A 27,378-nucleotide genomic window follows, 5' to 3' on the forward strand; every position below is an offset into this window, starting at 1 on the left:
ATTCTCAATTTTCCAAAACTCATTATCATCCCCTACTCATTTATAAAAGAGGATTCAAGGCAGGACATTGTATTTCTTTTCATTGTGAAACCATTTGCCTTTTCTTTCAGTCTGTGTCCAGATGTTCTCGTCAGAAAGGTCTTAGGAGGGGGATTGATGGTGAGTTCCTGTAATGCTAATAGTAACAAGCGATACACACATGAAGAGGCTTTTGTTAGGTTTCCTTTGGAGCTGGGAATGTCCATTCTGGGCCTGGTACCAGTATCCACCCCACATGGCTCTGAGCTTCTCCATTTGGCAAACTCTGGGTGCCCGTATCTGAAGACTTGCCCTGCTGTGTCTGTGGTTTGACACAGGACGTCTCTTGGCAGTTAATGATTACCTCCAACAAATAACCCAATGAGAGACATGCATATTTCAAGAGGCCCCAGATTGTCGAGTCTATCAGCTCTTCTTCACAATAGTAAAACACCATATCTATGGGCCTTTCAGCTCTGAATCTATGATTCTTAAGAGGGACATGGAAAAACACATAGGGAAAGTATCTCAGAAGAATTTGTGGTATTGTTGGTGACAGACAGTGAGGATACTTCACCATTCTCTGTGATGGATTATCTGCTTGTGCCTCTGTGTTTTGGAAAATCCAGTGGGATTGGGGATGGGAATACAGACCCCAGGACTGGAACAAAATATTGCTTGCCTACATTCCACCTTATGCCCATGCTATCACCAATGAGCCAGCATCCTGGGCCTGACCTAGTCCACTGCCCCTCCAAGCACCTCCCCTTCCACTGCTGAGGAATGAGGGCAGAGAGGACAGGGAACTTGGTAAGAATGAACTGAGGCCCATAGTAGGTGAAATATGTCTCTAATGTCAGTTTTTTCCATGTTCCTCTCCTCCTTCCCTCCCAAAGTCTGTCTACTCTGCTGATGTCCATGATCCCAATCTCCCACACTATTTCCTGAGGGCTCAGATTTAAAGAATATCAGGAAAAAAAACCCAGCAACAACCTAAGAGACCTCTAATCTTAGGTGGTACTGCCTCACTGCTGAGCAGGTGCGGTGCCTGATGCCCCAGCTTCTTTCACATACCCCTTCTTCCTCCAGCCGCCACCCTGGGGCATCACCAGGCACCTCTGAGTGGTGTTTCTCCTGCTATTCATCTTACTGGTTACCTTTGTTTCTTAACAGTTGGAGTGATCAACTGCAGGAAAATGGATTTTCCTCTTCTCAAAAGTCTGAACTGATGACAGTCATGCCCTAGCCCCTGGGAGCCTCTTCTGGGTGGAGGGCCCTTCCAGTCCCAGTTCTTGGGAGCTGAGGGAGGCCAAGCACAGAGATGGCTAACTTTTCCCTAGGAATAGAGCTCCATTTTTTGCTGCTCTTGTACGGTGGACATCTGCCCATACTTTAGGGGGAAAAATTTAAAAAGACGGGAAGAAAAAATTGGGGACGTAAAGGCTCAGGGAAAAATTAATTGTTTCCTTTTCTTAGAAAGGCTCTTGCATCTGCCTGTTGGAGCTCCTGGAGTCAGGTCAAGGAACCTGTAGATTTTTTCCAGATGTGTATTTTCTTGCTTTCTAGGGTATTGGCTGCATGATCTGATAAAAGCTGTGACTAAATGAACCCTACAATTTGTATTTCCACAGCCACACGTGTATTGGCTACTTCACATCCTCCTCCTTCCCTCCCCCCTTTGGTTCTGGAAGGTTCATTACTTACAGTTACTACAGACTCAATCTGAACTGGCCAAAATCCGTGATGGAATTTATAGCATACATTTTAAATGCCCTGCCACACAAATGCAGTTACACACATGAAAGGCTTGGGAATGTTCTTTTGAACAATTCTTCTACATTGTGGAGTGTACTATTTTTTATCAACTTAACAGAATCATCTTAAACATATTTTGGGAAGTATAATCCTGATAGCTACAGAGCAGATTTTCCCTGAGGCAGGTATTGTTGCAGAAAAACAAAATTATTGATAAAAATCTTAGCATATTGGAACTCGGGAGGGAAACTAAATATATCTTTTTCATTCTTCACACCAATCCTTTATAGCTCCATTTTCTTAACCTCACATTGCATTCCACTTTCTCTTTGAATTTTTATTTTTATAACTGTTTTAACACTTTTTGAAGCACACTAATGAACTGTTCTCTAAGAACCAGCTATGCCAAAGTTGGCTTAAGAGGCAGACAGGATTTGAAGTGCACTCAAAAGATAATGCACAGATCGGGGTATCAATGATTTGCCTTTTAAAAGTCTGCAACTTATAAAATAACATTGGTATCTGGCCCATTTTTCTTGCTAAGTGCCCATGTTATGGGTGAATCTTGTTTGACAGCAGTCTGATACACACAGTGTTGAACTTGAGCATGAAACACTGAAAAAAAAAGTATCAGAAAGACAGATGGCAGGCCGTCCTCCCCAAAACTCAATTTCATATTATGCATGTGATTGCTAATAGGCAAGCACTGAAAAACAATTTTCCTTGACGGAGAGGAGCTGATAAATTGTCAACATAAAGTTAGACTGTGGTTGCTCCAGCGATCGAAAGCTCGTCTGTGAGTTTGGTCCCATCAAAGTCAGCTTCTTACAACCGTATCAAAATTTATGAATGCATATGTCTATAAAGTGACTGAAAACAACCCATAATGCATGTTTGTTTATTGTGCATCAGCTCTGTGTTGCTTTAGTACATGCAAAGAAACCTAACATTCACCCAAGCCCATATTTGTCCAGTTCTCTTTTCTAGCCTCTGCATCTGGTAATGAAAAAGTCAAAAGCCAATTGGGGATGTGATTTCTCCTTCTATCCTGAGGGCTGACTAAATAAAAAGATCTACTCTTAAATGGCTCTTGCATAGTTTGGGTGTGTACTTCACCGGGTTACACTAGCTTTGTGGTGATACAAATGCATCTGAGAGTAACAGAAAGCATTGATTATTCAAAGAAAAACATGTTTGAGAAAGAAAAGTGAAGTCCAGCAGATAAAAAGCTGCTCAGCTAATGATCTATAACACAAAACACCCAAGGTTCACATTATCTTTGAGAGACTGATAAAGCCTAAGCAGACACTGCAAAAATAGAGAAAAAAAGATTTTCTTCTTTTTGCTTAAAGTTTGTTTTTAAAAAAGTAATTAAGCACACAATCTAAGAATATAATTTTTTTTTTTCTGGGGAAAGGGAGAGGAAAATGGTGAAGATCTCACATGGAAAATCCAGCAGCTATATACTGTATTTGATTTTTTAAAAATCACTTAACATGAGTATTTGCATGGTTTTAACATTCAGATTTTATCATCAGTTACTGTTCACTTGAGAACAGTTGTTTAATTGCACATGAATCGTAACTGACCTAACTTGCACGGATCCTATTGGAATAAAGGGATTGGGCACTCGGAGAACACTATTTACAAAGGTTGCTGCAATGAGTAGAAAGGCTGAATAGCTAACCAGAATTAGAAGTAAATGAGTGGAAGAACAAGTAATTTTTTTTTAATGAGAAAAAAAGTCATCATCCTTAAAGCCAAAGGTTTTCCAAAATAGTATATTTAAGGGAAACCACATGCTGCCTGAAAGGAAACCATGGGTTTGGCTTATACTGTGCTGAACACTAGACATTTCCAAGGATTCAGATGCCCAACAGTGTACAGACGAAGTACTTGGGTGGCTGAGGTCTCTATGATGCTTCCTATTTCAGATTTGTTTTGCAATCCAAGATTTCAATGCACAAAGATTTCAGTTTTTTCCTTGAGTTACTGGTTCTAGGAAAATCACATTCCTTCTTTCAGAATATCTATTTATGCTACCTTCTAAGATTAAGGGGGAAAAAATTCCCTGCATTCATGCAGGGCAGAATGGTGGAAGGAAAAATAAATTGCAAAAATTCCAGACGAATTATCTAATGACTTACTTAAATCCAGTCAGTTATTCTCTTACCTTATAGGCTGAGAACAACCTCCTTGGTCTCCTTGTTAGAAAATAGGGATCTTTTTCTTAATGTGAATGCAAGAAGTTTTGTTAGCATGAAACAATCTTAATCTTCATCATGTTACTCTGAACACTGATTAGCCCTCTGGGTGGGTATTGCTCTAAATGAAGACTCTTGCTTCCTTCTACATTGGCCAAGTCAGATTAGATGACTTCACTCCTAATTCCCTTAAGGACCGGATTTCTTTCTGCTCAGTGCACTTAATGCCTTTATTTCTTTGCTGATGCTGTTCCTCTCGCATAGAGTTCCCTTCCCTAACATCTCTGTATGGCAAGTTTATCTTTTGAGAGCTGGCTCAAATGATGCTCTCTTTGAGAACCTCTCCTCTTCCACCAGAATTATTTACTTCACCCATTGCCCTGGGGCCATATCTTTACTGTAGCACATACCACATTGTCTCACAGGCATTTCTTTGTGTGCCTGCCAAAGTCTAGACTCTGTTCTCTGGACCAAGAGCTCTGTTTTATCCATCTTTGTCTTCCTAGCACCCAGAACAGTGTGTAATACACAGCAGGTACACAATCAGTATTGACCACATGATTGAGTGAAATCAATTCCTAAATACTTCAAACAAAAGGTGATGCTGAAGAATGAAAATTATACATCATTCTTGGTTACAATGGACTTTTCTAGTTTATTAATAACTGATAAAGCTTGTTTTTGAAAACGTTTCCATTATGTAGATGTAAAGCTTTTGGGGGAAAACCACATGCTGAAGCTCTAGTTGGAACAATTAAAACTAGTTACTTTATACAGGCTGGAAGGAACTGAAGTAGATAAACTCTAGGGTCAGCATATGCCTTGTTCAGCTTTTGTTAAAGGCATGGGGAATAATAAAGCTTTCCATTTTATCTTCAGTGAAATAATACTGCTGAAATATCACCTCATTTTTGATGTCAGTGATGATTTCTTCTTACCTCCATGATGTCAAAAGGGAATTATTATTATTAGAATGACAGATTACTAATGATACTGTAAAAAAAGAGGAATAGCTGAAATCATTATACCCCAAACATCCAACAAATCCCCTCTTGTCTGAGCCTGTCTGGTACTTTGAACAGAGTCACTCCATGATACTGCCACTGTGTAAAAATTATTCTAAGCAGGAAGGAAATGAGCAGGTGCCTATGAATTTTCACCAGTAGAGCACCATCCTTTTAAAGTTTTTAGGACTGGATGGCATATTAGAAGGTGTGATTTATGTACGTAGGAGGGAAGAGATTCTCTGGGGTGTCTGCTGGGTGCTTGTGGCACACATCTTGGATGCTTGGGGAGGAGTCCGGATGAGGGGCCTCTCTGGGCTTAGCCCTGGGTCAGCCTCTCGGGCACAGTGATAGCCTAGTCTGTGGGTTCTGGGCTTGCTGTCAGTCCCTGCCAGCCTCGGGGTCCCAGTCCGCTGTGGCTGATCTGCAGGGCCCTCGGTGCTTGAGAACATGCAGGTACTGGGCACTGCCACTTTGGTGTCCTTGTGCTCAAATCCACAGAACTGCGCCGCCCTCCTCTGGGCCGAGGTGCTCGGGATCAGGCCAACCGTACCACTCTCAAGATCGTTTGAGTGGAAAGAGAGGAAAGATACATTTCATAGAGAAGAGAGTAGTTTATAACAAAACAGCAATTCAAGAATAAGAATGTTTTACATTCCACGAGTCCTTTCTTGGAGGAATTTGGCAATTAGAATATCTAATTCCACTCGGCATTAAAGAACGTTTACCAAGGAATTTACTGCCTGTAGGGCTATTCCAGGCAGGCTAAAAGTTGTAATTCCTTTCAACTGGAAACTTTACAGCCATTCCAAACAACAGTGACAGAAGTTTTCACCATTAAACTAATTGCAAAAAAAAAAAAAAAAAAATTAAAGGGAAAGATAGATACATTTAATAAGAACATGATGTTGTGTGTTATTTGCCATAAAAAATGGGGTGACTACATATTGTGTTAAAATGAGTAAGGAAAAGAAATGTGTCACTGCTCATGACATAAGGCAAGAGAGTATTACTCTCAAATCACCATTTTATTTTTGTCTTCAATTTAGGACCTAGATTTGATTGCTCAGAGTCTGGCCTAGCCGCTGTCTCTATTCACAGGACAAGATACAAAGGTCACTGAGTTCTCCCTAAGAACTACAAAATCCTCCCCAGACCTCTTCTCCCTTGTGGCAGTGATTTGGTTAAATGCTTCCCGGACTTTTTCAGGTTCTTAAACCAGCACTGGCCATGAGGTAGCACAGCAGCTCTTGGTAACTGGGTGGCCTTCCGCAGGACTTCCCAGCAGACTCTAACCTCTTCGCGCCAGTTGGGGGCTGCTCCTGCTTAGGCAGACCCTCTCTTCTGTTCCAGCCAGGGTGTCCCAGAGCGGCTTTCGCCCTCACTTCAAGAACAGAGCCAAAGAGGATGTAATCTCACCCATCAAATAACTAGAGAATACTAACAGCAAATCCTATTGTTTACTGTCTTTAGCAAGGAAGCAGACGCCCAGAATGACCAGGCTGCTTGTCCGATGTTGTGCAGCCAGGTGCCGGCAGTGGGACGGAATCTGCTGGCTCCCTCACCAGGTGTGCCTGCATTAAGCCACTCTGTTTTCAGGACTTCTACAAGGAGTCATGAGTAAAGGATGTTTGACAAGGGGCTGTTGAGCATTGTTAAATATATTCAGAACTACCAAGTAATAATCAAGTGACTCTTGATTGTGCTTCTGGAGTTCTAGCTGCTAGAATTGGGTACGAGTAGGGTACAAGTTAAATACATGCGGATTTTTAAAAAAACTGAATATGATAGCATGGAAAATATGGCATAGAATATGTCCACCATTAGTGTAGCCTTTTTGAAAGGGAAAAGAAGAAAACTTCAACTTATCTTACTGGCAGTAGGGCCTGGAAACTTAGAAAACTATATAATTTCATCGGCTGCATATTCTTATCTCTAAATCCCCTTTAAAGGGAACTAGAATACTGACCCAAGAAAGGAATATATTCTGGCCTTAGTAAAACTGACTTTACATATGTATAAATTCATTCTTTTTAAAACAAATGTTTATTGAATTTCTACTATGTGACTACAACTACTGTAGGAGCTTCAGCTTACACTGAGATGGGGAGACAAATTACATGCAGAGAAATTTATGAAATAGTGTCTTGTTGTCTTAAGGCCTATGAAGAACAAAAGGCAACAGGATAAAGCAGATGATGGGGTACAGAGGGTGTGCTTGAGCTCTTTTACACAGGGTGGTGAAGATGTTTGAGCAGAAATCTGAATGAAATGCATATGAAATGTGATTGAAAGGTGGGCTGTGTGTGTATCTGAAGACAAAATATACTTCAAGGGGAATAAAAAGCAGGCACAAAAGTCCTGGTGAAAGGAGGTATAAATACCACTATCAGTCAAATGATAACATGCACGGATTGTTTCTGTGAACTACTGCCAGCAATGAGCTGAAGGTGGCGTTTCCAACATGGCAAGTTAAAGATATCCACTGCCCACTGGTAGTTCAGATTAAACACACACACACACACACACACACACACACACACACACACACACACACACACACACACACACATACAGAAGCAGCAGCAGCCCAAAGCCTCTTCCTTAAATATTACTTCAGAGGATTGAGAATTGATTACACAGAAAATTCTTTTGTTTAAGTAAGAGTCTAGTAACTCAGAGCATTTTGCAATGAGACCATTCTTTTAGGCTGCTGGTGGAGCGCATTCATAGAGAAATGGGAAAGATGTGACTAGTTCCTTGTTCCCTAGGAAGGTACCACATAAAAAGATATGAACTCCAGAATCCTGGCTTTTTTTTCCTTATTTGGAATGAGTCAACACAATCCCTTCTGGAATGCTGTATATTACCTATGACATGCAGTTGGGTTCAAGCCACAGTGGTAGTTTGCCTCCCCTGGAGGGTATTTATGTTGTGCAGATATTTTAACCAAACCATGGGGCCTTATGGATCACAGGAGCCTACATGTTCCATTTATCCAGAGATCAGCACCATCAAATTGGCTTTGCCCCTACTTCATTTCTTGCATTAAAGGGCTATATTAGTCTTGCCACGATGTTAAATCAATTCCAAAGAAAACCATTTGGTATGTGCTTCTTTTATTAAAGGGACAGATGATGTGTTTCAGTCATATTTGGTTTCTCAAAATCAAATAAATATTCAGGACACTTAAGCAGGGAGAAATTTCCCAGAAATAAACGTGTTTTCTAAATTCAGAAGAAATAATTTCTTATTCTAGAGTTCATATAACTTCCAGGAGATAATCTAAACATTGTTGATGAATTGTTTTCCACAGGTACATGTGCATATGCCCAGGTATAGAAGTTGAGGTTTTGGACTGTTGAGATCAACCTTCATCAGACTCACAAAATGAGTTCCATAAACATGAAACTTCATACATGGCCACATACTGTATGCTCACTCGTGGGCCGGGCACGGTGGTAGTACTTGCTTGGCATTGTGTGATTTTATTTCACAATAGCCTTATGAGCGAGTTTCTATTGGTACTCCCACTTTACGAGAGAGGACATAGATGCTTAGGGAAGTTAAATGATTAAAGTCACAGAGCCAGAAATGACAGGACTAAGTTCAAATCCTTGGCTGTCTGACATCATAGTCTCTCTTCTTACTCATGCTTCAGTGGACTAGTTTTGAGGTAATGAGGATCAAACAGGGTCTTGTGTCTGGAAACCCTTGAAATTGTAAAGAATTGAGGAACTGCTACTTGGGAACCACTGGATCAAGGCATCACTTCAGGGAAACAGAAATGGAGGGCCTGCGAAGCTGTTGTTCAGGTATCTCAGCACATCTAAGTGTGTCAGCCCGAAACCCCAGTGAACTGTGCTGGTGTTTACTTTTTAGTTCTGAAGTCTGTTGTATTTTTCCTTTTAAAATTCTTTTTAATGGGCCAAAGTCTCATAACAGAGAGATTATATTTAAAAACCTATCAGATTGAGAACATATTTACAGCAGTAATAATGATAATTTTGAAGGGCATTAGTTAGTCCAAAGACATTATATACAGAAAAAGATGTTAATTATTGCATCAAAGATGTCATTTTTCAAAGTGATCATCATTTTCATTATTCTTAGCTACTAAAGTCTCCCCAAACTGACCTCACAAGATCTAGTATTAGTCAAAGACTGGATGCTCTTACTTCTCCTTCCTTCTCTCTAAAATCTGTATAATGGAAAATGAAGCACCTGTAAGTTAGCAAAATACTTGGGCTGCACTTACTGACACACTTAGAATTTACAGACACTTCACAGAATGGCTGGTGATGCTAGTGATTACGCCTCTAGTTGGTAAAATAGCTGGCTGATTAGTTCCGGCAGAAATGACATATCTGAAGCTAGAACTACTGTCATGATTTGGTAATGGGAAAGAAATTCTTTAAGATCAGAAACAATGTCAGTTGTATTTAAAATGACACTGGACACCACGATGTAATGGACAATTGTGCAGAGATGAGCAGGGAGTAAGAAGAGATAATAGGATTTTAAAACTTTGATTTTTATTGGTTCTCTCCTCTATTTGCATTTTTCATCAGGATACCTCTGCCTGTAAGTTCTACCCTGGAAGATTTTTTCTCCTTTAATTTATTCTGGGTGTCATGGTTGATTGAAAGGCAATAAATGTGTAGTCTCAGAAAGCTTCAATGGGTTGACAGAATTTTTGGTCTCTCTGAAAATTCATCTATTGATTTGACAAGACAGTTACACTGTGTGCTGCTTGGAATACTGTAGTCATCATTTCAAGACAACACAAAGCTGAAGCAAAGGCTTCAGGAGAAGTGCTGATATGTCTGGACACCTGGAACACCTCTGAGACTCAGATAGGAAGAAACATCCAGATGCATCGTCTAGTCTGTTCACAGTTGACGAGAAGGAGAGACTCCCAAACTGTTAAGTGCAGTGTGTGTGCTTAGACATTAGTGCTGGACATACCTCTAAGCAACACTTCTCCTGGGACAATTAAAACTCACCACAAACAGTGACCATCTTGGGCAAAGAAAGAACCAACCTTCTCTTAACAACACTTACCATATTTTTAGCAATCTTTGAGAAATCATGGAATTGTACCAGCAGGCAGGTATTAGCCAATATTGCTCTAATTTTCAGAAAGTGCCTCAAAATGTTAATACCCAGAAAAAAAGTCCTGAAGGATGATTTAATAGAAAGAAATGGGTCATCACCAGATGTCAATAGGAATCCATGATGAATAAGAGATGCTAAAATGATACTTTTTTTGTTTCCTAAAAGGAAAGGCTCAAGGCACTGCTGTGGAGGTCGCACATTCTGACTATCAGGCAAGACAGAGGAATGTGAGCCAGATCGTGGTATAGTCATTTGGGTTCATAGCTATTCTAGTGGTCACATCTAAAAGACACTGATGTCAGCTAGCCGGATCTCTAGTGGTATGTTACAGGCTGAGTCTGTCAGCATTTTTCCTTGCTATCTCAGAAAAAGAGCATGCAATTCAATTCAACCAACATTCACTGAGTGGCATTGCAGCATACTATGCTAGGTGCTGAGGGAAGACAGCAGAATAGCAGCTACCCAGTATCCAATGTAGCATGTTGGAAAGACTGCATTTGAAATTGGAGGATCCGGTTATTTCTGTTTTGCCATTTACTATTTATGTAACCTTAGACTGGTCAATTCATATTTCTGTGCCTCAGTTTTACCTACCTCTCTTCAAAACTGGGAAAACAGAGATAATTACCTAAAATAATTATTGCAAGGTTCATAGGAGATTGTATGAAAGTACTTCATAAGATGGAAAGAAGATACTTAGCTGAGCCTGCTATGTGATCTGTAGGAAACTTCTCTGGGTTACATACTATTAATAGCTTAATTTTACAGGTGAGAAAACTGAGGCACAGAGAGCTTAAGTAAAATATAAGAAATGCAATTTTAGGTGCATCAAGGTTGATGAAAAAGTAAGTGATATTTGAGGGTGCCATAGTGTTGAGTAGAGTTTTCCAGTGGAAATGTGGCAGAAAGGCATTTTAGAAAAAGAAAATAGCTATGGTTAGAAGCACAGCAGTGTGAATATGCAAACATATTTCAGGAAAGATGATAGGACTAATTTTACTAGAGCATCAGTATTAAGAGTTTCAGGAAAGAACGATGGAGATGGCAGTAGAAAAGGTAGGCTAAGAGCAGATTATTGAATATGTTGGCTCTATGAACCATTAATGACTTAGAAGCAGAGACACAAATGATTGCTGAGGCTTTGCGAAAATATTCCAGAGAGCAGGGTGCAGGATAAAATGGGGAAGTAAATTTTTCCAGGAGGTAATTTGAGAATTTCTCACAACAGGTCCAGAAAAAGGCATTAAACTGGAGGAATGGAAACAGAAGTAGGTAAAAACCAACTTTGGCAGTGCATTAAATTGGCAGGCAGGCAATCAAGAGACAGGGGTTGATACCTTCATATTGTAGACTCTGTTAAAGAATTAAACCAAGTATTAAAATTCCAGATGGTTGAAACAGTAAGTGAAAATTCTCCTCTCATTTGCTATCATCTTGAGACTTGTCACTAAATACATTTAATCAAGAATTCCTTTACATGTAAAAAGCCTTCAACTTTAAACTTACTGTGATTTTGACATTAGAATCCTAGTGTTGCAACTCTGTTGGACACCTGGGTGAGTGGGAAGAAAAGGAGGACCATATATCACTGAAAAAAACTCTAAACTACAGATACAATTCTTCAATATTAGGTATAATTTTTATTAAAAAAATTTTCTGAGAAATAGTTTTTCAGAAAATCATCTATATCTGCATGAGGGAGTCAAAATTAAATCTGAGTTTCATACTTGCAATATAGGAGTTGATGTCTTTTGTAACAGGATTTCAATATGTATTAATACTAAATGGATAAGTGGGAGGGAAAAATGAGGAGGAAGGAAAGAGCTACTGTGTTATTGGTGAAATTTGTTCTGGAAGGCTCACTAACTTGGTTTCTTAATAAGTACCAAAGATGTCATCATGTTAAATAAGGTTTTATAATCTGAGATCACACTTCAGAGATTCAAAACTTGCTGATGCAAAATGAAATTTACCTTGGGAGAGGTCTACAAATTAAATCAGATTCTTAAAGGGCTCTATGACACCCCAAATAAAACAAATCACTGCTAAAATTATGGAAGTGCCTTACTCCACTGAACAGATACAACCATGCATTTTTAAAAATGAACAAGAGAAGTTTCTAATTTAAAAGACATTTATATTTGTACTTAGAGAAGCAATGAATTTTCTTTAGCTAATTAGCACCCTCTAATTTTTTGCTTTTGTTACTTCATGTTTATATATATTCCTAAAGCTGATTATCAGTATTTCTAATAAACTAGTGAATCTGCAAAGCATTTTTCTCTATTATTTATGCTCTATGACCATATCATAAGGAGGCTAGATCGATTAAAGTAATCATTTAGATCAACACTTAGCTATAGGCAAATGCGTACCCAGAGCATCCTAGATGGGGGCTGCTCATTTTAAAGAAGCTGGAGATCCCCCTTCCTCCCTTGGGAATCTGTTCATGGGTGTCATAGCAGGAACTCTCAGCATTTGAGGATTTTCACTTCTGCGGAGAGTTCAGACACATTCTCAGCATTACATAAACATGACAAAGATTTTCTCTTTGTGTTTCCCAGTCCAGGATGCTCTGCCTGAGTTAGTACATCCTAATGTGTGTCTATAAATACTCCAGAAGTGACAGTGGTGGTGGTGGGTTAAAGAGTGGATTAGAAAGCTGACAGTCCCATGCCAAAGGAAGCTATCATCCAACGGCAGGAGCTAAGGAGGCGACCCAATTAGTCTTTACTTCTCTAATTTCCCTGATTGCACATCTCTTTTTACCCCCTCTGCCATACCTAGTAAGTTCCCCCAGACATAGACTTAATCAAGAAGGCAGAATATTGATGCAATGCAATTTAAAGGAGACCTGTGTTATGCTAAGATACGTGGTTAACAATGAGACCTAAACAAACGAGGAAGCCCCTGAGGCATAAAAAGTGGCTGGTCCAGATAACCTGCTTCTGTGGGTGTCAAAGCAAATGAAGACAGAGATGACTGAATGTCAGCTCACAGCTGGGAGACTTCACTGGACAGAGGGCAGCTTTCCTGAGCCATGGGGCATGGACACAACAGGAACTGATGTCACACCCCTGACTTAGCAGCCCGAGCTGGGCACTTCTCTGGCTAGAATTCTTGGCTCTGAGGACCTGAGTAGTGGGTATTATAGTCCCTGGAAAGAAAGGTAAATCTCTGCAAATCTGCATAAACTTAGGGCTGTGGGATATGCTGAGCCACAAAGGAAAGGTCTTAATTAGGCAAGAGATTTTTCTTTCAAAAATTTTGATTCATTTTTCTTATATTGAAGTCCAACTCACACTGAGCCCTTGTTTGGACTTAATCTGTTAAGCAGTGAGGTGAGGGCTGAAGAGGGCAGACTCTCAGCGTAACTGGACCAATCCTGGCTTTTGAGTAGCTCCTTAATTGTTACATGAAAATGGGCAAAGTAGCGAAGCTATTTCTCAGTTTTACCACCTGCAAAATGGGCATAATAATAGACCATACAGTTTGAACAGTATTTGGCACAGTGGAAGTTTTTAAATAATATTGTGTAGATTAGATAAAATAAGTATAAAATGCTTGGCACAGTATCTGCCAGAGTCAACGTTCAGCAAGTGGTACATTTGCTACTAGTGTTACTGTCAGTGGCGAGGGCAACACCACAAAGGCAAGAGCAGCAGCAGAAGTGACGGAGAAGGTCAGCAAAGTCCATGTGCCAAGGTCACAGGAAACATGGGGAGAAATAGAATGACCTACACTGCACAAGGCCTAATATTTTGGATTTTTGAGCAAAAGAAAGAAGCAAACTGTGGTAATACGTTAGGGGAAATATGGAAAGTATGGCGAAATCATCATCACTGTTTCTTTTTGTGTTTATTGTGTGGTGGTGGGGGTGAGTATCAGTTCTATTTGAATGTTTTATAAGCTGTTTGGTTTATTTGCTGAGAATGCACGGGTAAACAGGGATGTTATTCTGCTGTGTCCTGTCACTGGTTCTCAGCTCTTCCACGAACTTTCAGACATGGTTAACCAAGGAGGGAAGTTCACTGTGGAGGAGGAGAGGTGGGGCTGGATCTGTTGGCTGACTCATCTTACTTGGGGAGCAGTGGGCGAGTCTGCTCTCAGTCTGGCCATCCTGGGGAGGGGAGTCAGGCCCCGGATGGCGACTCCCATGATACCTTGAGAAAGACGTGCTGATGGTATGTCAGAGGTATATGATCAGTTTCTCATTATAGGATTTGACAGAAACTAAAACTAAAAGATCCTAAATCTTTTCCAACCCTGAGTGTTCAAGGTTGTATATTTTAATATTTTGTTGCTCGAAGGTCCCTTTTTATAGCAAGGAGTCTTTAATCCTGAACCCAAGACCCTCCAGAGACACTCTTCTTCCATATATTTTCATGGCGGCCCCTTCGTATTCACTCACAGTGACATTTCACCTCATCAGGGAGATCCTCTGTGACTCTCCTAACTAAGGAGGTCCCCGCCAGCCACCCCTTCAAATTACATTGCTTCACTCCCTGCATAATAAGAGTAGATTAGTGGTTAAGTGCATGGGGTATGGAGCCAGACTCCCAGAGTTCAAACTCCAGCTCTGTTCCTTCAACGTATGGTGTTGTGCTCATCAACCTCTCTAGCCTTAGCTTCTTCATCTGTAAAATGGAAACAATGAAAATACCGTCTTCTAGGATAGGTATGAGGGCTAAGACACATATGCTGTACAATGCCCAGCATAGTCGAGTGTGCGTAAATGTTAGCTATTGTTATGTTAGCCTTCCTTACTCTCTGAAAGCACCTTTATTTATTAACTTATTATTGTTGTCTCTCCCTGTTAGAATGTAAGCAGCATGACAGCAGTGACTTTTCAGTGTCTGATGCTGGGTTACCAGGATCTAGACAGGCTCCACAGTAGGAGCTCAACAAATGCTTTCCAAATGAATGAGTAAGTGTTCTATTAATCCATAAGAAATGAGCTTGTCCAACTTCAGGCCACACAGCAAAAACAGCTTTACTGAACTGCCTGGGTGGCAAACAAACAGACCCCAAGGTACCTGGTCTTGCCTAGATTGAAACTCAAACTACTTCTTCATGTTTTTCTTTATCCACATATCCCCCTTTTCTCAGGTTCAAATTTTTGCAGTTTTATGATCTCTAGTTTGTCATGGGAAAGCAATAATTCCTTTTGTTTTTCAAAAAATCAAATTATAAAATGATATTATACTAAATATTGCTTATTCAAACGATACCTCACCCCTCCCACCCTTCCTCCCTCCAGGGATATGCCGTCTACAGACCAGTAAAAACTGCTCAAGGTGAAGAACAAATGCTGACAGTAGAGTAATAGTTGAAAGGAAGCTCTATAGCTCCTAAAAGCTGGAATGCAAAGAATGCATCTTTCTAGCATTAAAATGATAATAATCACTACACCTTTAGTAAACTTGCTCAGGCTACAGTTAACAACTAATAAATACATTGTGTTCAGTGAGGCAGGGAAATACAGAATGGTCCTAAGGATAGAGACTGGTTTTTCCCCTGTAACAGATCCCTCTGTACCAGGCCTCCGTAAAGTACAGCTACTGTGGGGAGAGCTGCCCAGATGCCTCCCCTTTGCTTCACACCCTGTTCAAGGTCAAGGATGCGCCACGTGTGCCCTTCAGACTGCAGGACAGCTCAGCTGAAGGTCGGTCATGGAAAGGCCTAATTCCCCACCTCCTTCCTGTTTTTTTCCTAAAGAATTCATGTCAAAGAAAGTGCCTAACTCTGACTTTTATGCAGCTGCTGGTCTCCTATGTGACTTATATAAGGTTTTAAGGCCTGATGATATTGACTGTTACTATCCCTGACAAGGCTGGGTCCTCCTGAAGAACTGAGCTATCAGAAGCTCTGAACTCTACAACTGGGAGAGGTCTTGTGGACCACATCACAGTGCATCCCATTCTGTTTGCCCTCCCACACATCATAAATATTGTTTGAGAGATTGGTAGTGTGTTGTGAAATTGATAAGATTCAGGTTGCCAAAGGCATTTCATAAATTTCGTAGGTCTTAATTTATGTTGCTATAGTAACTGAAATGCTGGAAGTTCCCAAGATTAGAAGGCTTTTATATCCTTAACCTTAAAATGATGATAATGTAGATTATGACTCCAGACTTGGTCTTCCTATTGTGGGGAGCACACACTCTGAATGCTGAGTGTTTTATGTATGCTAAGGTATGACTGAATGTTCAATGGTTTTAATTTCAGAATTAGGATTTCTGACATTCATGCAACCTGATTTTCTTACTTTTGTATATGAATCTTGGTGGTCAAGATGTTATTAAAAAGGGTAATCTTTCTCTACAGAGAAAGGGGAATTTGGAAGTGGAATTCTTTTAAGTAGCAGTTCTAGAACACTCATCTTAAAGACTGATAGGAATTAGGCTCACCTTCTGCATCAAAGTGAATTTCTAGCACATTCTGAAGCCTTTGGTACATTAATAAGTACCTTCAAAAAAGACACTCTTTTGGGCAGGTAGTATACCAGCAGGTCCGCAGTGAGAAGGAGAGCTCATGCAGCCCCTACCTGACAGGAAGGTTACCAAGAACCCTACGGACTGCTCAAGGTCACATGTGTTCACCGCATGGACCCAAAGCCACTGGGAGGTGCCATGCAAATAACCTAGGATCAGCCTGAGACAGAAATACCTGCCCTCCCGGAACCCAGCTTACCTTATATCCTGATGATTTGATGTGCACGCCGCGTTTGGTCAGAGTAGATTTCATTCGGATGAAAAAGGAACGCTCAAGAGTGTTGTCAGTGGTTAGCAGACTGGGGCTGGTTGACTCCACTGAAGAATACAAAAATACACACACACGTGATTTAGAGCTCTCCATGGCTCCTCACAGCTACTGCTCAGGTGCAATCCTTGAGTTCACTAAAAATAAATGACTGATGGGTGCTAAGAGTGTAGTAATCAATTTACCTCATTTAGAAAATGTTTACTTTGCAGAAAATGAAAAGGAAAAATTAATGTATCCGAAGTAACTCCATTCCAGGTTTTAGCAGGAGCTTATCAGGACTTTTAACTTCTGGCAGCTCCCTAAGTGAGTCTAACGTTGAGTAACTGTGGCATACCTTGAGGATATGGCCAGTGCACATGGACAGAACTGTCATGAAAAAAAGGGCCTCGTAGATTTATGGGATCCACCAAAATGCAGGCAGAGAAGCTGGTGATGGAGAGTAAGGATGACTTGCTCTTTGCTCTCCTGGAGAATCCCTGCCTGTCACATTTGCTTACTGGGGAGCTCTGTGAACAGCAGACCACCAAGGTTGGGTAGCCATATGCTGGCCAGTGTCCTTGCCCTCCTGAATTGGTTTCCTTCATTGTGGGGAGTGAGAAACATAAAATCTTCTTGATTGACTCGAGATGGAAGGCTGAGAATAGAATGTACAGAGACAAACAAATAAAAACTACTCACAGTATCAATTTTGCATCTCTGTTTCTAATGGCAGCTTGCCCCCTGCCCTCAACAGAATAGGACGTGAGAAAATAAGTTTTCTCTCTTAAGCAAGACTGTTACTTTTTCCCTTTAAATGCTTTTAGAGTAAGTAGAATAGTTTATTTATGAAACTTAAAATGGTAGTTTGCAGTCTTGCTGAGCTAAAAACACCTTTATGCAAACAGCCTGGAAGGCAACATAAATCTATTTCTAAGGCATTTTATAAATTTAAGTGTTTTCCTGCAAGGAAATTAATTTTGGTATTTTTAAACCTAATAAATTCGCTGTCTAATTTTACTCCTCTAAAATACTACTTTAAGGTTTTCCTATTTTAAAATTAAATATGTCCAACAATAAATAGGACTTTTTGTAGCCCTAACTGACACTAATTTTCTCTGGGGTTGGGGTAACAATATGTGTAATAAAAAGACTTAATTACATGTGAAAACATTTATGAAAACACAAAGAAAAATAGCTAAAACCAGCTTTTAAATTTTAAATTATGAAATGTATTCTGTATATTTCTAAGGGAAAGAAATATCTATTTTTTCATATGAAACTTGCTGCTCAGATGGAAGAGGAAATAAGAGCTACTGTAATAACAGAACCCTTGCTGTTTATAGTCAGGGGCCTTTCTTGTATCCTTCTTGTTGTACTCTGACAGTATTTTCCTACATTTTTGGCATTCCTATTCTGGGGCAATGGAACGACTAACAAGTGTCCCTTTCTTATGTGTCTCTCTTATGATTTTCTTTCTTTCTTATTTTGTTTTAGAGAGCATGGATCTGATGTCATTTTAAATGTATAGCTTTTTATCACTCGAGGGAAAAGCAGAGCCATGTTATATTTAGTACTTTCATTTCTTCTGATTAAATATGAATTACTATGAAATTTTTCTCATCATCTAACATGCCATAATACGCCAACAGCTTTTTAATACACTATATAAGCACAAACTTCTGCTCTAAGAGTTTAATTTGCCCCTCTAATCCAATCACATCAACCTTATTTCTCTTATCAGAGATTCCCATTTTGAATTAAATGAGCTCATTAGTTTTAATCAAAAGCAGAGAGATCAAAACTTAAACGTAAATGCTTTAGATCAGAACTGTCAGTCAGCCGTGCAGTTCTATTTTACTAAAACACAAGATCAGAGACCCTTAGAACCAATTTTTTCTCGTAAGGGATGCCGAGAGCTTGAAGATGCTGTATCCTTTTTTTTCTCCCCTTCCCAAGGACAGATTATACATTTAAGGTTAGACTTAATTTATGGCAGTTTTTCATCCTGGTGGAAATGGAAAAGTATGCCAATCTACTGTTGTCCCTTTCACATTTATTGGCACTGGTCCTCAGAGACCTGAACTAACGTGAAGCCATCAGCATCCACACTACAAACTCAGCCTTAAAAATTCAGCTCTGTTCAGCAAGATTGTGTTTGTAATAGCTGAGGAAAAATGAAACTTCCAGAGATGTGAAATGTGTTTCAGGGCTGGGGCGTCTGGTGCCCTGACCAGTTGGAAGGAGCCACCTGACTATGTAAGAGGGAGTGATTCAGGCATCCTTAGAAATGCAGTGTCGTTAGTACGTGGAGCTCCACAGGGGACCACTGCCCGGCACTCCCCGCTGGTGATGACGCACACGCGGGACACAAGCTTTGCATGAGCTGCGAGGCGGAGCTCTCTGCACGCCCTGACCGAGGCAGTGAGGGAGGGGGACAGCACCCCTGTGTTCCAACAGCAGGTGTCTAAACACAGGCGCAGCATTCATTACCCCCAGGCCACCCGCTGTGAGAGGAACGTAAAGTCAGGTTTGCCTCATTGACGCTGAGATTTAAAATGTATAAACTGGTCTTCAAGCTTTATTTCAAGAGCATAGGGGATGCAGAGAAGGCGAGGGGCAACTTAGAAAAGAGTTTGATTTCTGATTCCATAGGATTTTCTAGTTCTGAGGACAGGGTCACAAGTAAACGTGCCATGCTGTCCCTTTTAAAGAGACACGTGACGAACTCATTCCCAGCGCACGCACACCGTGTTCATGTTTCCTCAAGGGCTAGCAGGCACACTCTGGTTATCCCAGCTCCGACAATGGAGTCTCTCATGTAAAAAGACGTATTATCTGCATGTGACAGACAAGAGTGGCAGCTTTAGAAGAGCTTCTAAGTGTCTCAGGTGAGAAGCACGATTCCAACGAAGGTTCTGTTGGGAGAGAGCGAAGGCAGCATGGCCTCGGTGATGGGAGGCACGACGTGGTTCTCAGCAGAGAATGGGTGTGGGGGGCCTGTGTGCACATATGTGTGCGTGGCCACAGGGGGACCTGAAGGGTACACAGGAGTGAGAAAGATATCCTTAGGACTGATGCTCTTTAAGACAATGGAGCCAGTGTACATCAAAGAAACATTTCAGAGTGCTTGCTTGATAACAAATATTTTTCTGTCAACTTTTTGAGGCAGGCTACGACGACTGCTTGCACTGGATTCAAAGAAGTAGTCACTGATGCCTGAGACACAGGAGAAATTTATGGGTTAAGTGGTCAAAACCCAGATGTGGCCAGGTTTGCCCTATGAATTATAAACAAGGAGCTGAAGACCAAGAGCAAGTCCCACACAACTAGAAGCTGGATAAAGGACTACACTTTCTCTTGCTGAATCACAGGGTCTCAACTTTTTAATAAATCTCAATGACCTCAGCTCTTGAAATGTCAGTTTTTGCATTTTTTTGGTAAAATTTACAGAACAATTGATAGCAAAAGTTGTAATAATTTTTATGTTGGCAAATGCCACCATAATGTGAAATCATGTCTTTATTATCCATATTTGTTTATGGCCCCTAACTGGCATTGTAGTGCTGCTTCCTCCTTATTATGTAGCAGCAGGAGGTGGTGGGAAGGTGGAGAATGAGGAGGGGGCTGAGAAACATCTCATTCTCACAGGTCAGTCCTGGGGCCAAGTCCATCAGACACACTCAGCATTCCCTCCAGGGGCTCTACAGGTGTATGAGGCCAAAGCGTAAAGAGGGGTTTTCTTTACAGTATTCTCTGAATGTTTTCAGTGCAATTCTAGTATCAGAACTCTTCAACTGCCACCAAATTCTGCTGTGAGGGAAAGAAAAATGAGGGAGAGAAAAGAAAAATTACGTTTTTAGAACACATTGTTCCTCTTCAACTGTGAACAAGGAAAACTCTTTTTCCTTTTAAATGAGAAGTAGGTGAGGGTATGGCGTTAAGATACGAAGTTAAATATACTCTTTCCCCATTTCATTGCAAATGAATCTTTCCTTTTTCTGATGTTCTGTGCACCTAGGACACACCAAAGTGTGAATAACCAAAATGACTTTCACAAGACAAGGGAGGAGATGTTGGTTCATTTTCCACCTATCTTGGGAAAGCCAGTTGTTTCATTGGCATATACTGTTAGCTTTCTTAGATACTGATGTATTTCAGGACTTCAGTTTGGCTATGTATCAAGTACATGACAAGCTGTTTCTTTTGTTGCAAAAGTTTTCTTGCACTTTCTCTGCCACTTGGAAGTTAGGTATCGTCCTGAAGCTTTCTGTGGCCAATGAAATGTGACCTAATATTACACATCACTTCCAGGTGGAATTTTTGATAAGAGCCAGTCATGAAGGGCTACTTTTTCTTTCCTTCTGCCTGGTGTCTCTCAATTTCAGATGGTGGCTGCTCCATCAGCCTGGGTCTTGAAATGAAGATACTGTGGAACAGAACCCTCAGCCAACCTTCACAGAAAATAAAACTTTGTTGTAATTTGGGGACTTTTTTTTTTACTGCAGCATTACTGAGCCCATATTGACTAATACAAATATCAAAACTTTATTATTATATAAAAACAGTCAGTATGTTGTCCAGGTCTCCCAGATAGTCAGTGGCAGAGCACACAGACATGACATGTTTACCTGACTCAGAGGGTTACAATGTTGTCAATATACTGTTCTTACAGTTATTTATATCCCTGTTTTATCTCTCATGCTGGATATTCTTGGGTAGTAGAGCTGAGAGATGTCTAACTGGTTCCCTATCATGATTCTTTGTACCTGGAGCAAAGATGATACACATATATACACACATATACACGTATATATTTATATTTGCTTAATATTAATATAGTCAATAGCTAATATTCATTAAATGTTGACTTTAATGTAATAAGATTTTTCCCAACCTAGTTTCCTAATAGTAGGCCAAGCATGGTAAAAACAAATCTTTTCTCACAGAAATTTCTATGTTTATGCAGGAAAATCGTGGTGGTTTTTAAGTGCCACAAGTTCTCCCATGCTCTTACCTCCAAAAGATGGAGGCTACTTCCTCTATGCCTTGAGTGCAGGCTGGACTTGGTGACTTCTCATAAATAACACATGGAGGAATCGGCAGTGTATGACTCAGCTGTAATGGGCAGAGTGGCTTCCTTACTGTTCCCTCCTGGGACATTCACTCTGATGGAAGCTGCCTGCCATTTTGTGAGGATACAAACAACTTGGTGGAGAGGCCAGTGTTGCATGGAATTGAGGCTTCCTGCTAGCAGTCACATGAGTGAGCTTAGAAGTGGACCCTCCTGCCTCAGTCATACCTTCAGATGACTGTGTTCTGATGGACATGTCCACTGCACCCTCATGAGAGATCCTGGGCTCGAACTTCCCACATGAGCTACTACAGGATTCCTGACCTATAGAAACTATGTGGGATATCCGCTTTTTTAAAGCCAAATATTTGGGGTAATTTGTTATGCAACAATAGATAACTCTCTCTCTATATATATAATATAACCTCTTTTTGGAAAAGTCATAGCCTTGTTTTCATATCTGATCATCATAGACATGGGTAAAACTCATGTGACAGTGAAAAGAAATGCATTGCTCAGAGTGTCAATACCTTGTGAGTTCACATATGCAAGGAAAATGACCTGTGATGCTGATTTTTGTAAGCAGTCTTTTTTTTTTTAAGGTAAACACTCAACCAATTTTTAAAAAATGTCCAATTTGCAAAAGATGTTTTCAACAGTGTGATCTACAAGATTCTGAGATCTTGAAAGGTAGGTCTGATGTCTTGCCTTTTACCGTACCTATTTCCTGCTCTTCTCCAGACAACCACATCCCCTCCAAGTGCCTAGGATTGTGTTTTATGTAGGTAGGCACTCAGTTTCCTTATTGAATAAAATAACATTCAGCTGCTTTCTTTTAAGAATTATTCACTTTGCCTCTGCCATTCTCTCTCACCAAAAATCAAACATCTTGTCCCATGTTTGTTTTTGCTTTTAGGAGAGGGAATCATTATGTTTTCTCCTTGTATTCATCTCTAAGGAAGCATTTTCTGCAAAGTGTTATTTTGAGAGTCATGGACCAGTTGGTTTGGTAGTTGAAACAGGATTGGCCTGATTTCCCCTAGACTTTGAGAATACTTTGTTCTCTGTCTCTTGGGAGTTGGTGTTCATTCACTGGTCTGTTTTCTGCCATGTGCCAGGGTAACTTTGAAGGGGGTGATGGCCTCAGTAGACTGGACCAAGAAGAGCCTTGGCCGCTGGTGGTGATGTAGTCTCCGCATTTCCTGTGGATGCACGTTGGACTACCCTCTGGATGTCACGCAAGTGCAGTTCCGGCCCTTAGGCTCTGGCTCGGCATTCAGCCTCTATCAACTTCGGTGCTTGCTCGGCAGTACGGTGAAAAAGCTGCATTTATTTAAGTCTCATTAGGGCTGAATCCTGCTCCCACTCAGTTGTGAGTCTTCAGCTTTGTTTAGAAACTTGTGAATCATTAACTGAAACTCTAGAGCATAGCTGTGAAAATAATTGTGGTTCAATAATGAGGTAATAAACTTCTTTCTAAGTTACATTCAAAATAATCCACCAAAAAAAAAAAAAAGGAAAAAAAATCCGCCAACCCGTGCCACCTGTCAGCATAAACTCCCCGGCAACGTCTGCCCGCCTGGGGTGAGAACGGGAGTGCACAGGGCTGCTTCCAGGTTGCCTGCCCTGGCAGGGGTGGCGGTGTGGTGAGGCTGTGCCCTGGGCGAGAAGTGTGCTCAGCGCGGCCTTGTGCTCCGCAGTTGGCGTTTGGATGATACCACTCTGGGGAAACAGACACAGTGTCAGAGTCAAGCTGCTACCAGTGGGTGTTTCTATACACGACTACTAAGCAATGAGAAAGTTCAATGGGGAAACCATGGGCATCGTAACAGCCTTTGAGAGTACATGGCATCCACTGTGGCCCATTGTGCAGCAGACTGCACTCCACATGACATGCCGTAGGAATACCAGGAGCGAGTGTTTTAAATCTTATTGGAGACGCCCTATAAATGTTGCCACTTGAGGGATCTATTCTGGGAGAAAAATATAGCATGTCCTCCTGGGATGCTGCTTGGATTCATTACCAGTATTGCGGATGGGATCGAGTGTGGCAATGCTTTTATCACGATTATAAAGTGGTTACGAGCCAATTCCTCGTATAAAACATACTCAATAATGTTGAGGCTTTTTTTCGCCTTTTCTGTTTCCTTCTTTTATTTCCTTCCTTCCTTTCTTTTCTTTCCTTTTTGTTTTTGTAATGACAAACATGATGTCAGACAAAGGGCACCAGGACTTAGTCTTTGTAGTACAAAACAAAATAACAATACATAAACACCTTTGTGAAGGCAGCTCAGAACCCCATGTTTTCTATTAAAAAGTCATGTTCAATCTTCACTGTTGATAGAACCGAATAGCTAACACAGAGAACATTGTATATCAGAAAGGTCAATAGTTATTATGAGCTACAAATATATTTTTTTCCATCCTTCAGGCTGTTTAGTGCATATCACAGCATGAGCAGCTGTCTTCTTTAATGCTTTTAAAATTAGAATTCCAAAGAGGAAGAAAAAATTATGGTTGCAATGATTGCTCTTTGCTTTTGTAAGTTTACTTTAATATACTATTTTATATACATGAATCCTCTGTGTAGCCTATCCATGGGGCAGTAACTGGTTGCCAGTACTGAGCTGAACTGCCATGTTTATTTTCTTAGCATTCTGGCCAAGTCTCCATTGCAGGAGCAGATGTTGTCGACATACTATATATTAAAACGGAGTTATACAGAGGAGTCTGGTTACAGAGGCATTTGCAAACATACACATATGCATTCTGCCTTTTCATTGCTTTAAAGCCCTGTGACTAACTGCAACAACGCCATGTGATGAGCCACAGTTAGGCAGCACTGGGTGAAAACTCAGGCAGTGATTCAAACCACTGATAGGCAAAGTATCACTCTCCATGTGCAGGCCTCGGGACTGAGTGTGCACCTTTTAAGTTTTTAAAGGTCGACCTTCTGCCTGTCCCTGGAACGTCTTACCTTTACTCAGTACATGGCCCTAAAAGACGATCTAAGTAGCACATGGAAGCACACATCAGATGCTCACTTAGTCTTTGTTCAGTTATTTAATAAGGACTTAACCAAATATCTATCCAGAGCTGGGGCCATTTATAACTGCTTACATTTGGGAGGAGGAGAAAAGTACATCATCATTTTTGGTAGTAGCTCTACAGAAGAACAATGCAGAGAGTAAGGGGCTAGAGAGTTGGGAGGACCATATTTTGGTTGGGTGTCACATGGCCTCTCTGATGAGATGGGTTTTGAGAAAAGACCAAGTCACCCGGATATCTGGATGACGACACCATGCCATATCTCCATGCTCATGATTTGCATTGTAACTTTATGACTCCAGACTGGAAAAAGACCTTGTAGAAACTATTATCTGGATAGATATGCACTAGTGACAAAGAAATTATAGAAATATTACCCTTTGAACTTTTGTCCAAAATGAAAATAAGTGATACACTAAAGTGTCATGAAAATAAGTGATATACTAAAATGTGACATACAAATGATTTAACATGTAGGAAACTAAAGAGGAGTTAATGGGTGGAATTGTTCCAAGTGTCCAATGCCTCCCGGATGGACCCACTGGTGTCGAGTCTTTGGGGATTTCTCCAGAGAGAGCAGCTTCATTAGAAAAATGCAGCGAAGATAGGGTAAATAAATGATATACTTTTCTTTGGTGAATTTTGGTGGAAAAAAAGAAAGAGACTTGGGTATGTTTCCTGATTGAGAGAACTGAGCTTCAAGTTGTCCACATTAAAATTGAAGAATTTAAATCCTAAGGATATTTAATCAGTGATAGAGAAAGAGAGGTGAGCCTCTGAAATGGGAAGGAGAAGAAAAAGGAGGATGTGAGAGAAAAAGGGAGAAGAGAGAGAGAGTGTGGTGGGAATGGTGGTGAATGACTTAGAGAGTAAAGGTCGTTCACTGAGATAAAGGAAGTGGGAGAAGGAGAGGATTTTGAGAGTGGAAAAAAGCTATGAAGCACAGCAACTAGGATCAATAGAAGACAAATAATAAGATTGCGTAGTGGCTGGAAGTTGCAAGGCTTAAACGTAAGAGCATACATTTTCTAGGGTACCCTGATGATAGTAGCTTTGTGGCTTTTCCAGGCAATTCTCAGGTCAGTGAGGTTTTCCCAGGGATGGAAACTGGCACAATGTAATGAAAGAAAGTCAACAGAATGAGGGATTCCTTAAGAGACAAGAAAGTGAATACTGGCAGTGATGAGCTGGGAAAGAGGGAAGGAGACAAGACAGGGGGTGGTGACCAGGAGGAGTCAGCCAATGGGGGATTCTGTTCAGAGGATGATTTGTAAGAATGTTTATTGTTCTTAAAAAATTTATGTTTATATGTCTCTATTTTTCCTATGTTCATAGAAATTTGGAAAATATGAAAAGGTATAAGTAAGAAAAAAAATTCTCAGTAACCTTATCACCCAATTATGTTCACTATTGAAATAAATATATTTTGTTGTACTCTTATTTACTTTTATAAATTTATTTTGAAATTGGGATCATTTCTATTTTTCTCACATTTTTAATGTTAAAAAAGCTTATAGCTCACTCTGTGATAAGAGTTGTATTTCTATTAGGTACTTTTTGGGGAACAAAAGGATATTGGCACTCCAGTGGCCTTGGTTGCAAATCAGCTTTTCCTTTTTTAAAAGAAATGATCATATCTGCATTTTCCCATAACAGTACATCACTTGCAAACACACTATTTTTACTGACTACGTAATATTTTATTACATGGTGATGAATTTCTTTGAAATTAATTTTCCTGTAATTTCTTAGGTTGGATTTCTAGAAAGAGTATTACTGGGTCAGAGAGGATGAGTTTTTCTTAAAAAGCTAATATGCATAAATGGATTTCCAGAAAAGCTGTACTGTACCAGTTCACATGTTTATCGATAATGTTTGATGATGTTCCATTTGATTGCCATCTTCAAACATTTTTTCTCATTTGATAAAAAATATTAAAATAGTAGAAGATTCAAAGAAGATATTTTATGGGGGTTTCCCTGAAAAATTATATGTAAAAACATCTCTTGTGTTTTATTTGTACTTTTATTTCTAATGAAATTGAATGATTTTTAATGCATATTTATTGGTCATTGAATTTTTTTCAGTGAGTCATATTTATGTCTTCAGATTCTTTTCCAACTGTGTTTTTAGTGTTTTTCTTAACAATTTGAATGAGATACTTATATATATTAGGGATAGTGTCCTTGCTGTATTTATCACAAATATTCTCCTACTTGCCTTTTACTTATTATGTTCCTTGATACATATTTTTAAATTTTATAAAGAGAAGTCTATACATTTTTCCCTTTGTAACTTCTTCTATTGCTCTTTTACCTTAGAAAATTAAAAAAAAAATTTTTTAACAGACATTTGGCATCTTAGAAACGAAGCATGATTAGAGGTCATACTATGACTGTGCCAATAGGTGGCTGAAG

The 27,378-nt window shown here is 40.1% G+C and overlaps 1 protein-coding gene and 1 long non-coding RNA gene across 17 annotated transcripts in view; one reads left to right on the top strand and one right to left on the bottom strand.

The window, feature by feature from the left end:
* LOC130679526 (uncharacterized) overlaps positions 1-26,984 on the top strand; it is a 101,766-nt gene extending 74,782 nt beyond the window's left edge. The window contains exons 3-8 of one of the 6 annotated variants that reach the window (XR_008992514.1): positions 6,455-6,549; positions 8,643-8,796; positions 10,265-10,419; positions 11,328-11,499; positions 14,920-15,026; positions 20,008-26,984. This is a non-coding gene — a long non-coding RNA (uncharacterized LOC130679526). Of the gene's footprint in view, positions 1-6,454; positions 6,550-8,642; positions 8,797-9,552; positions 10,235-10,264; positions 10,420-11,327; positions 11,500-14,919; positions 15,027-20,007 lie in introns of those variants that run through there. The other 5 variants (XR_008992515.1, XR_008992516.1, XR_008992517.1 and 2 more) reach the window with 5 other exon arrangements.
* NPAS3 (neuronal PAS domain protein 3) overlaps positions 1-27,378 on the bottom strand; it is an 843,415-nt gene that overhangs the window by 46,778 nt on the left and 769,259 nt on the right. For all 11 annotated transcript variants that reach the window (XM_036881327.2, XM_036881322.2, XM_036881329.2 and 8 more), the window contains one exon: positions 16,792-16,910. In XM_036881327.2, coding sequence (XP_036737222.2) covers positions 16,792-16,910 — 119 coding nt within the window. The remainder of the gene's footprint in view (positions 1-16,791; positions 16,911-27,378) is intronic.

Source organism: Manis pentadactyla, chromosome 11, assembly GCF_030020395.1.
Source record: "Manis pentadactyla isolate mManPen7 chromosome 11, mManPen7.hap1, whole genome shotgun sequence".
NCBI lineage: Eukaryota > Metazoa > Chordata > Mammalia > Pholidota > Manidae > Manis > Manis pentadactyla.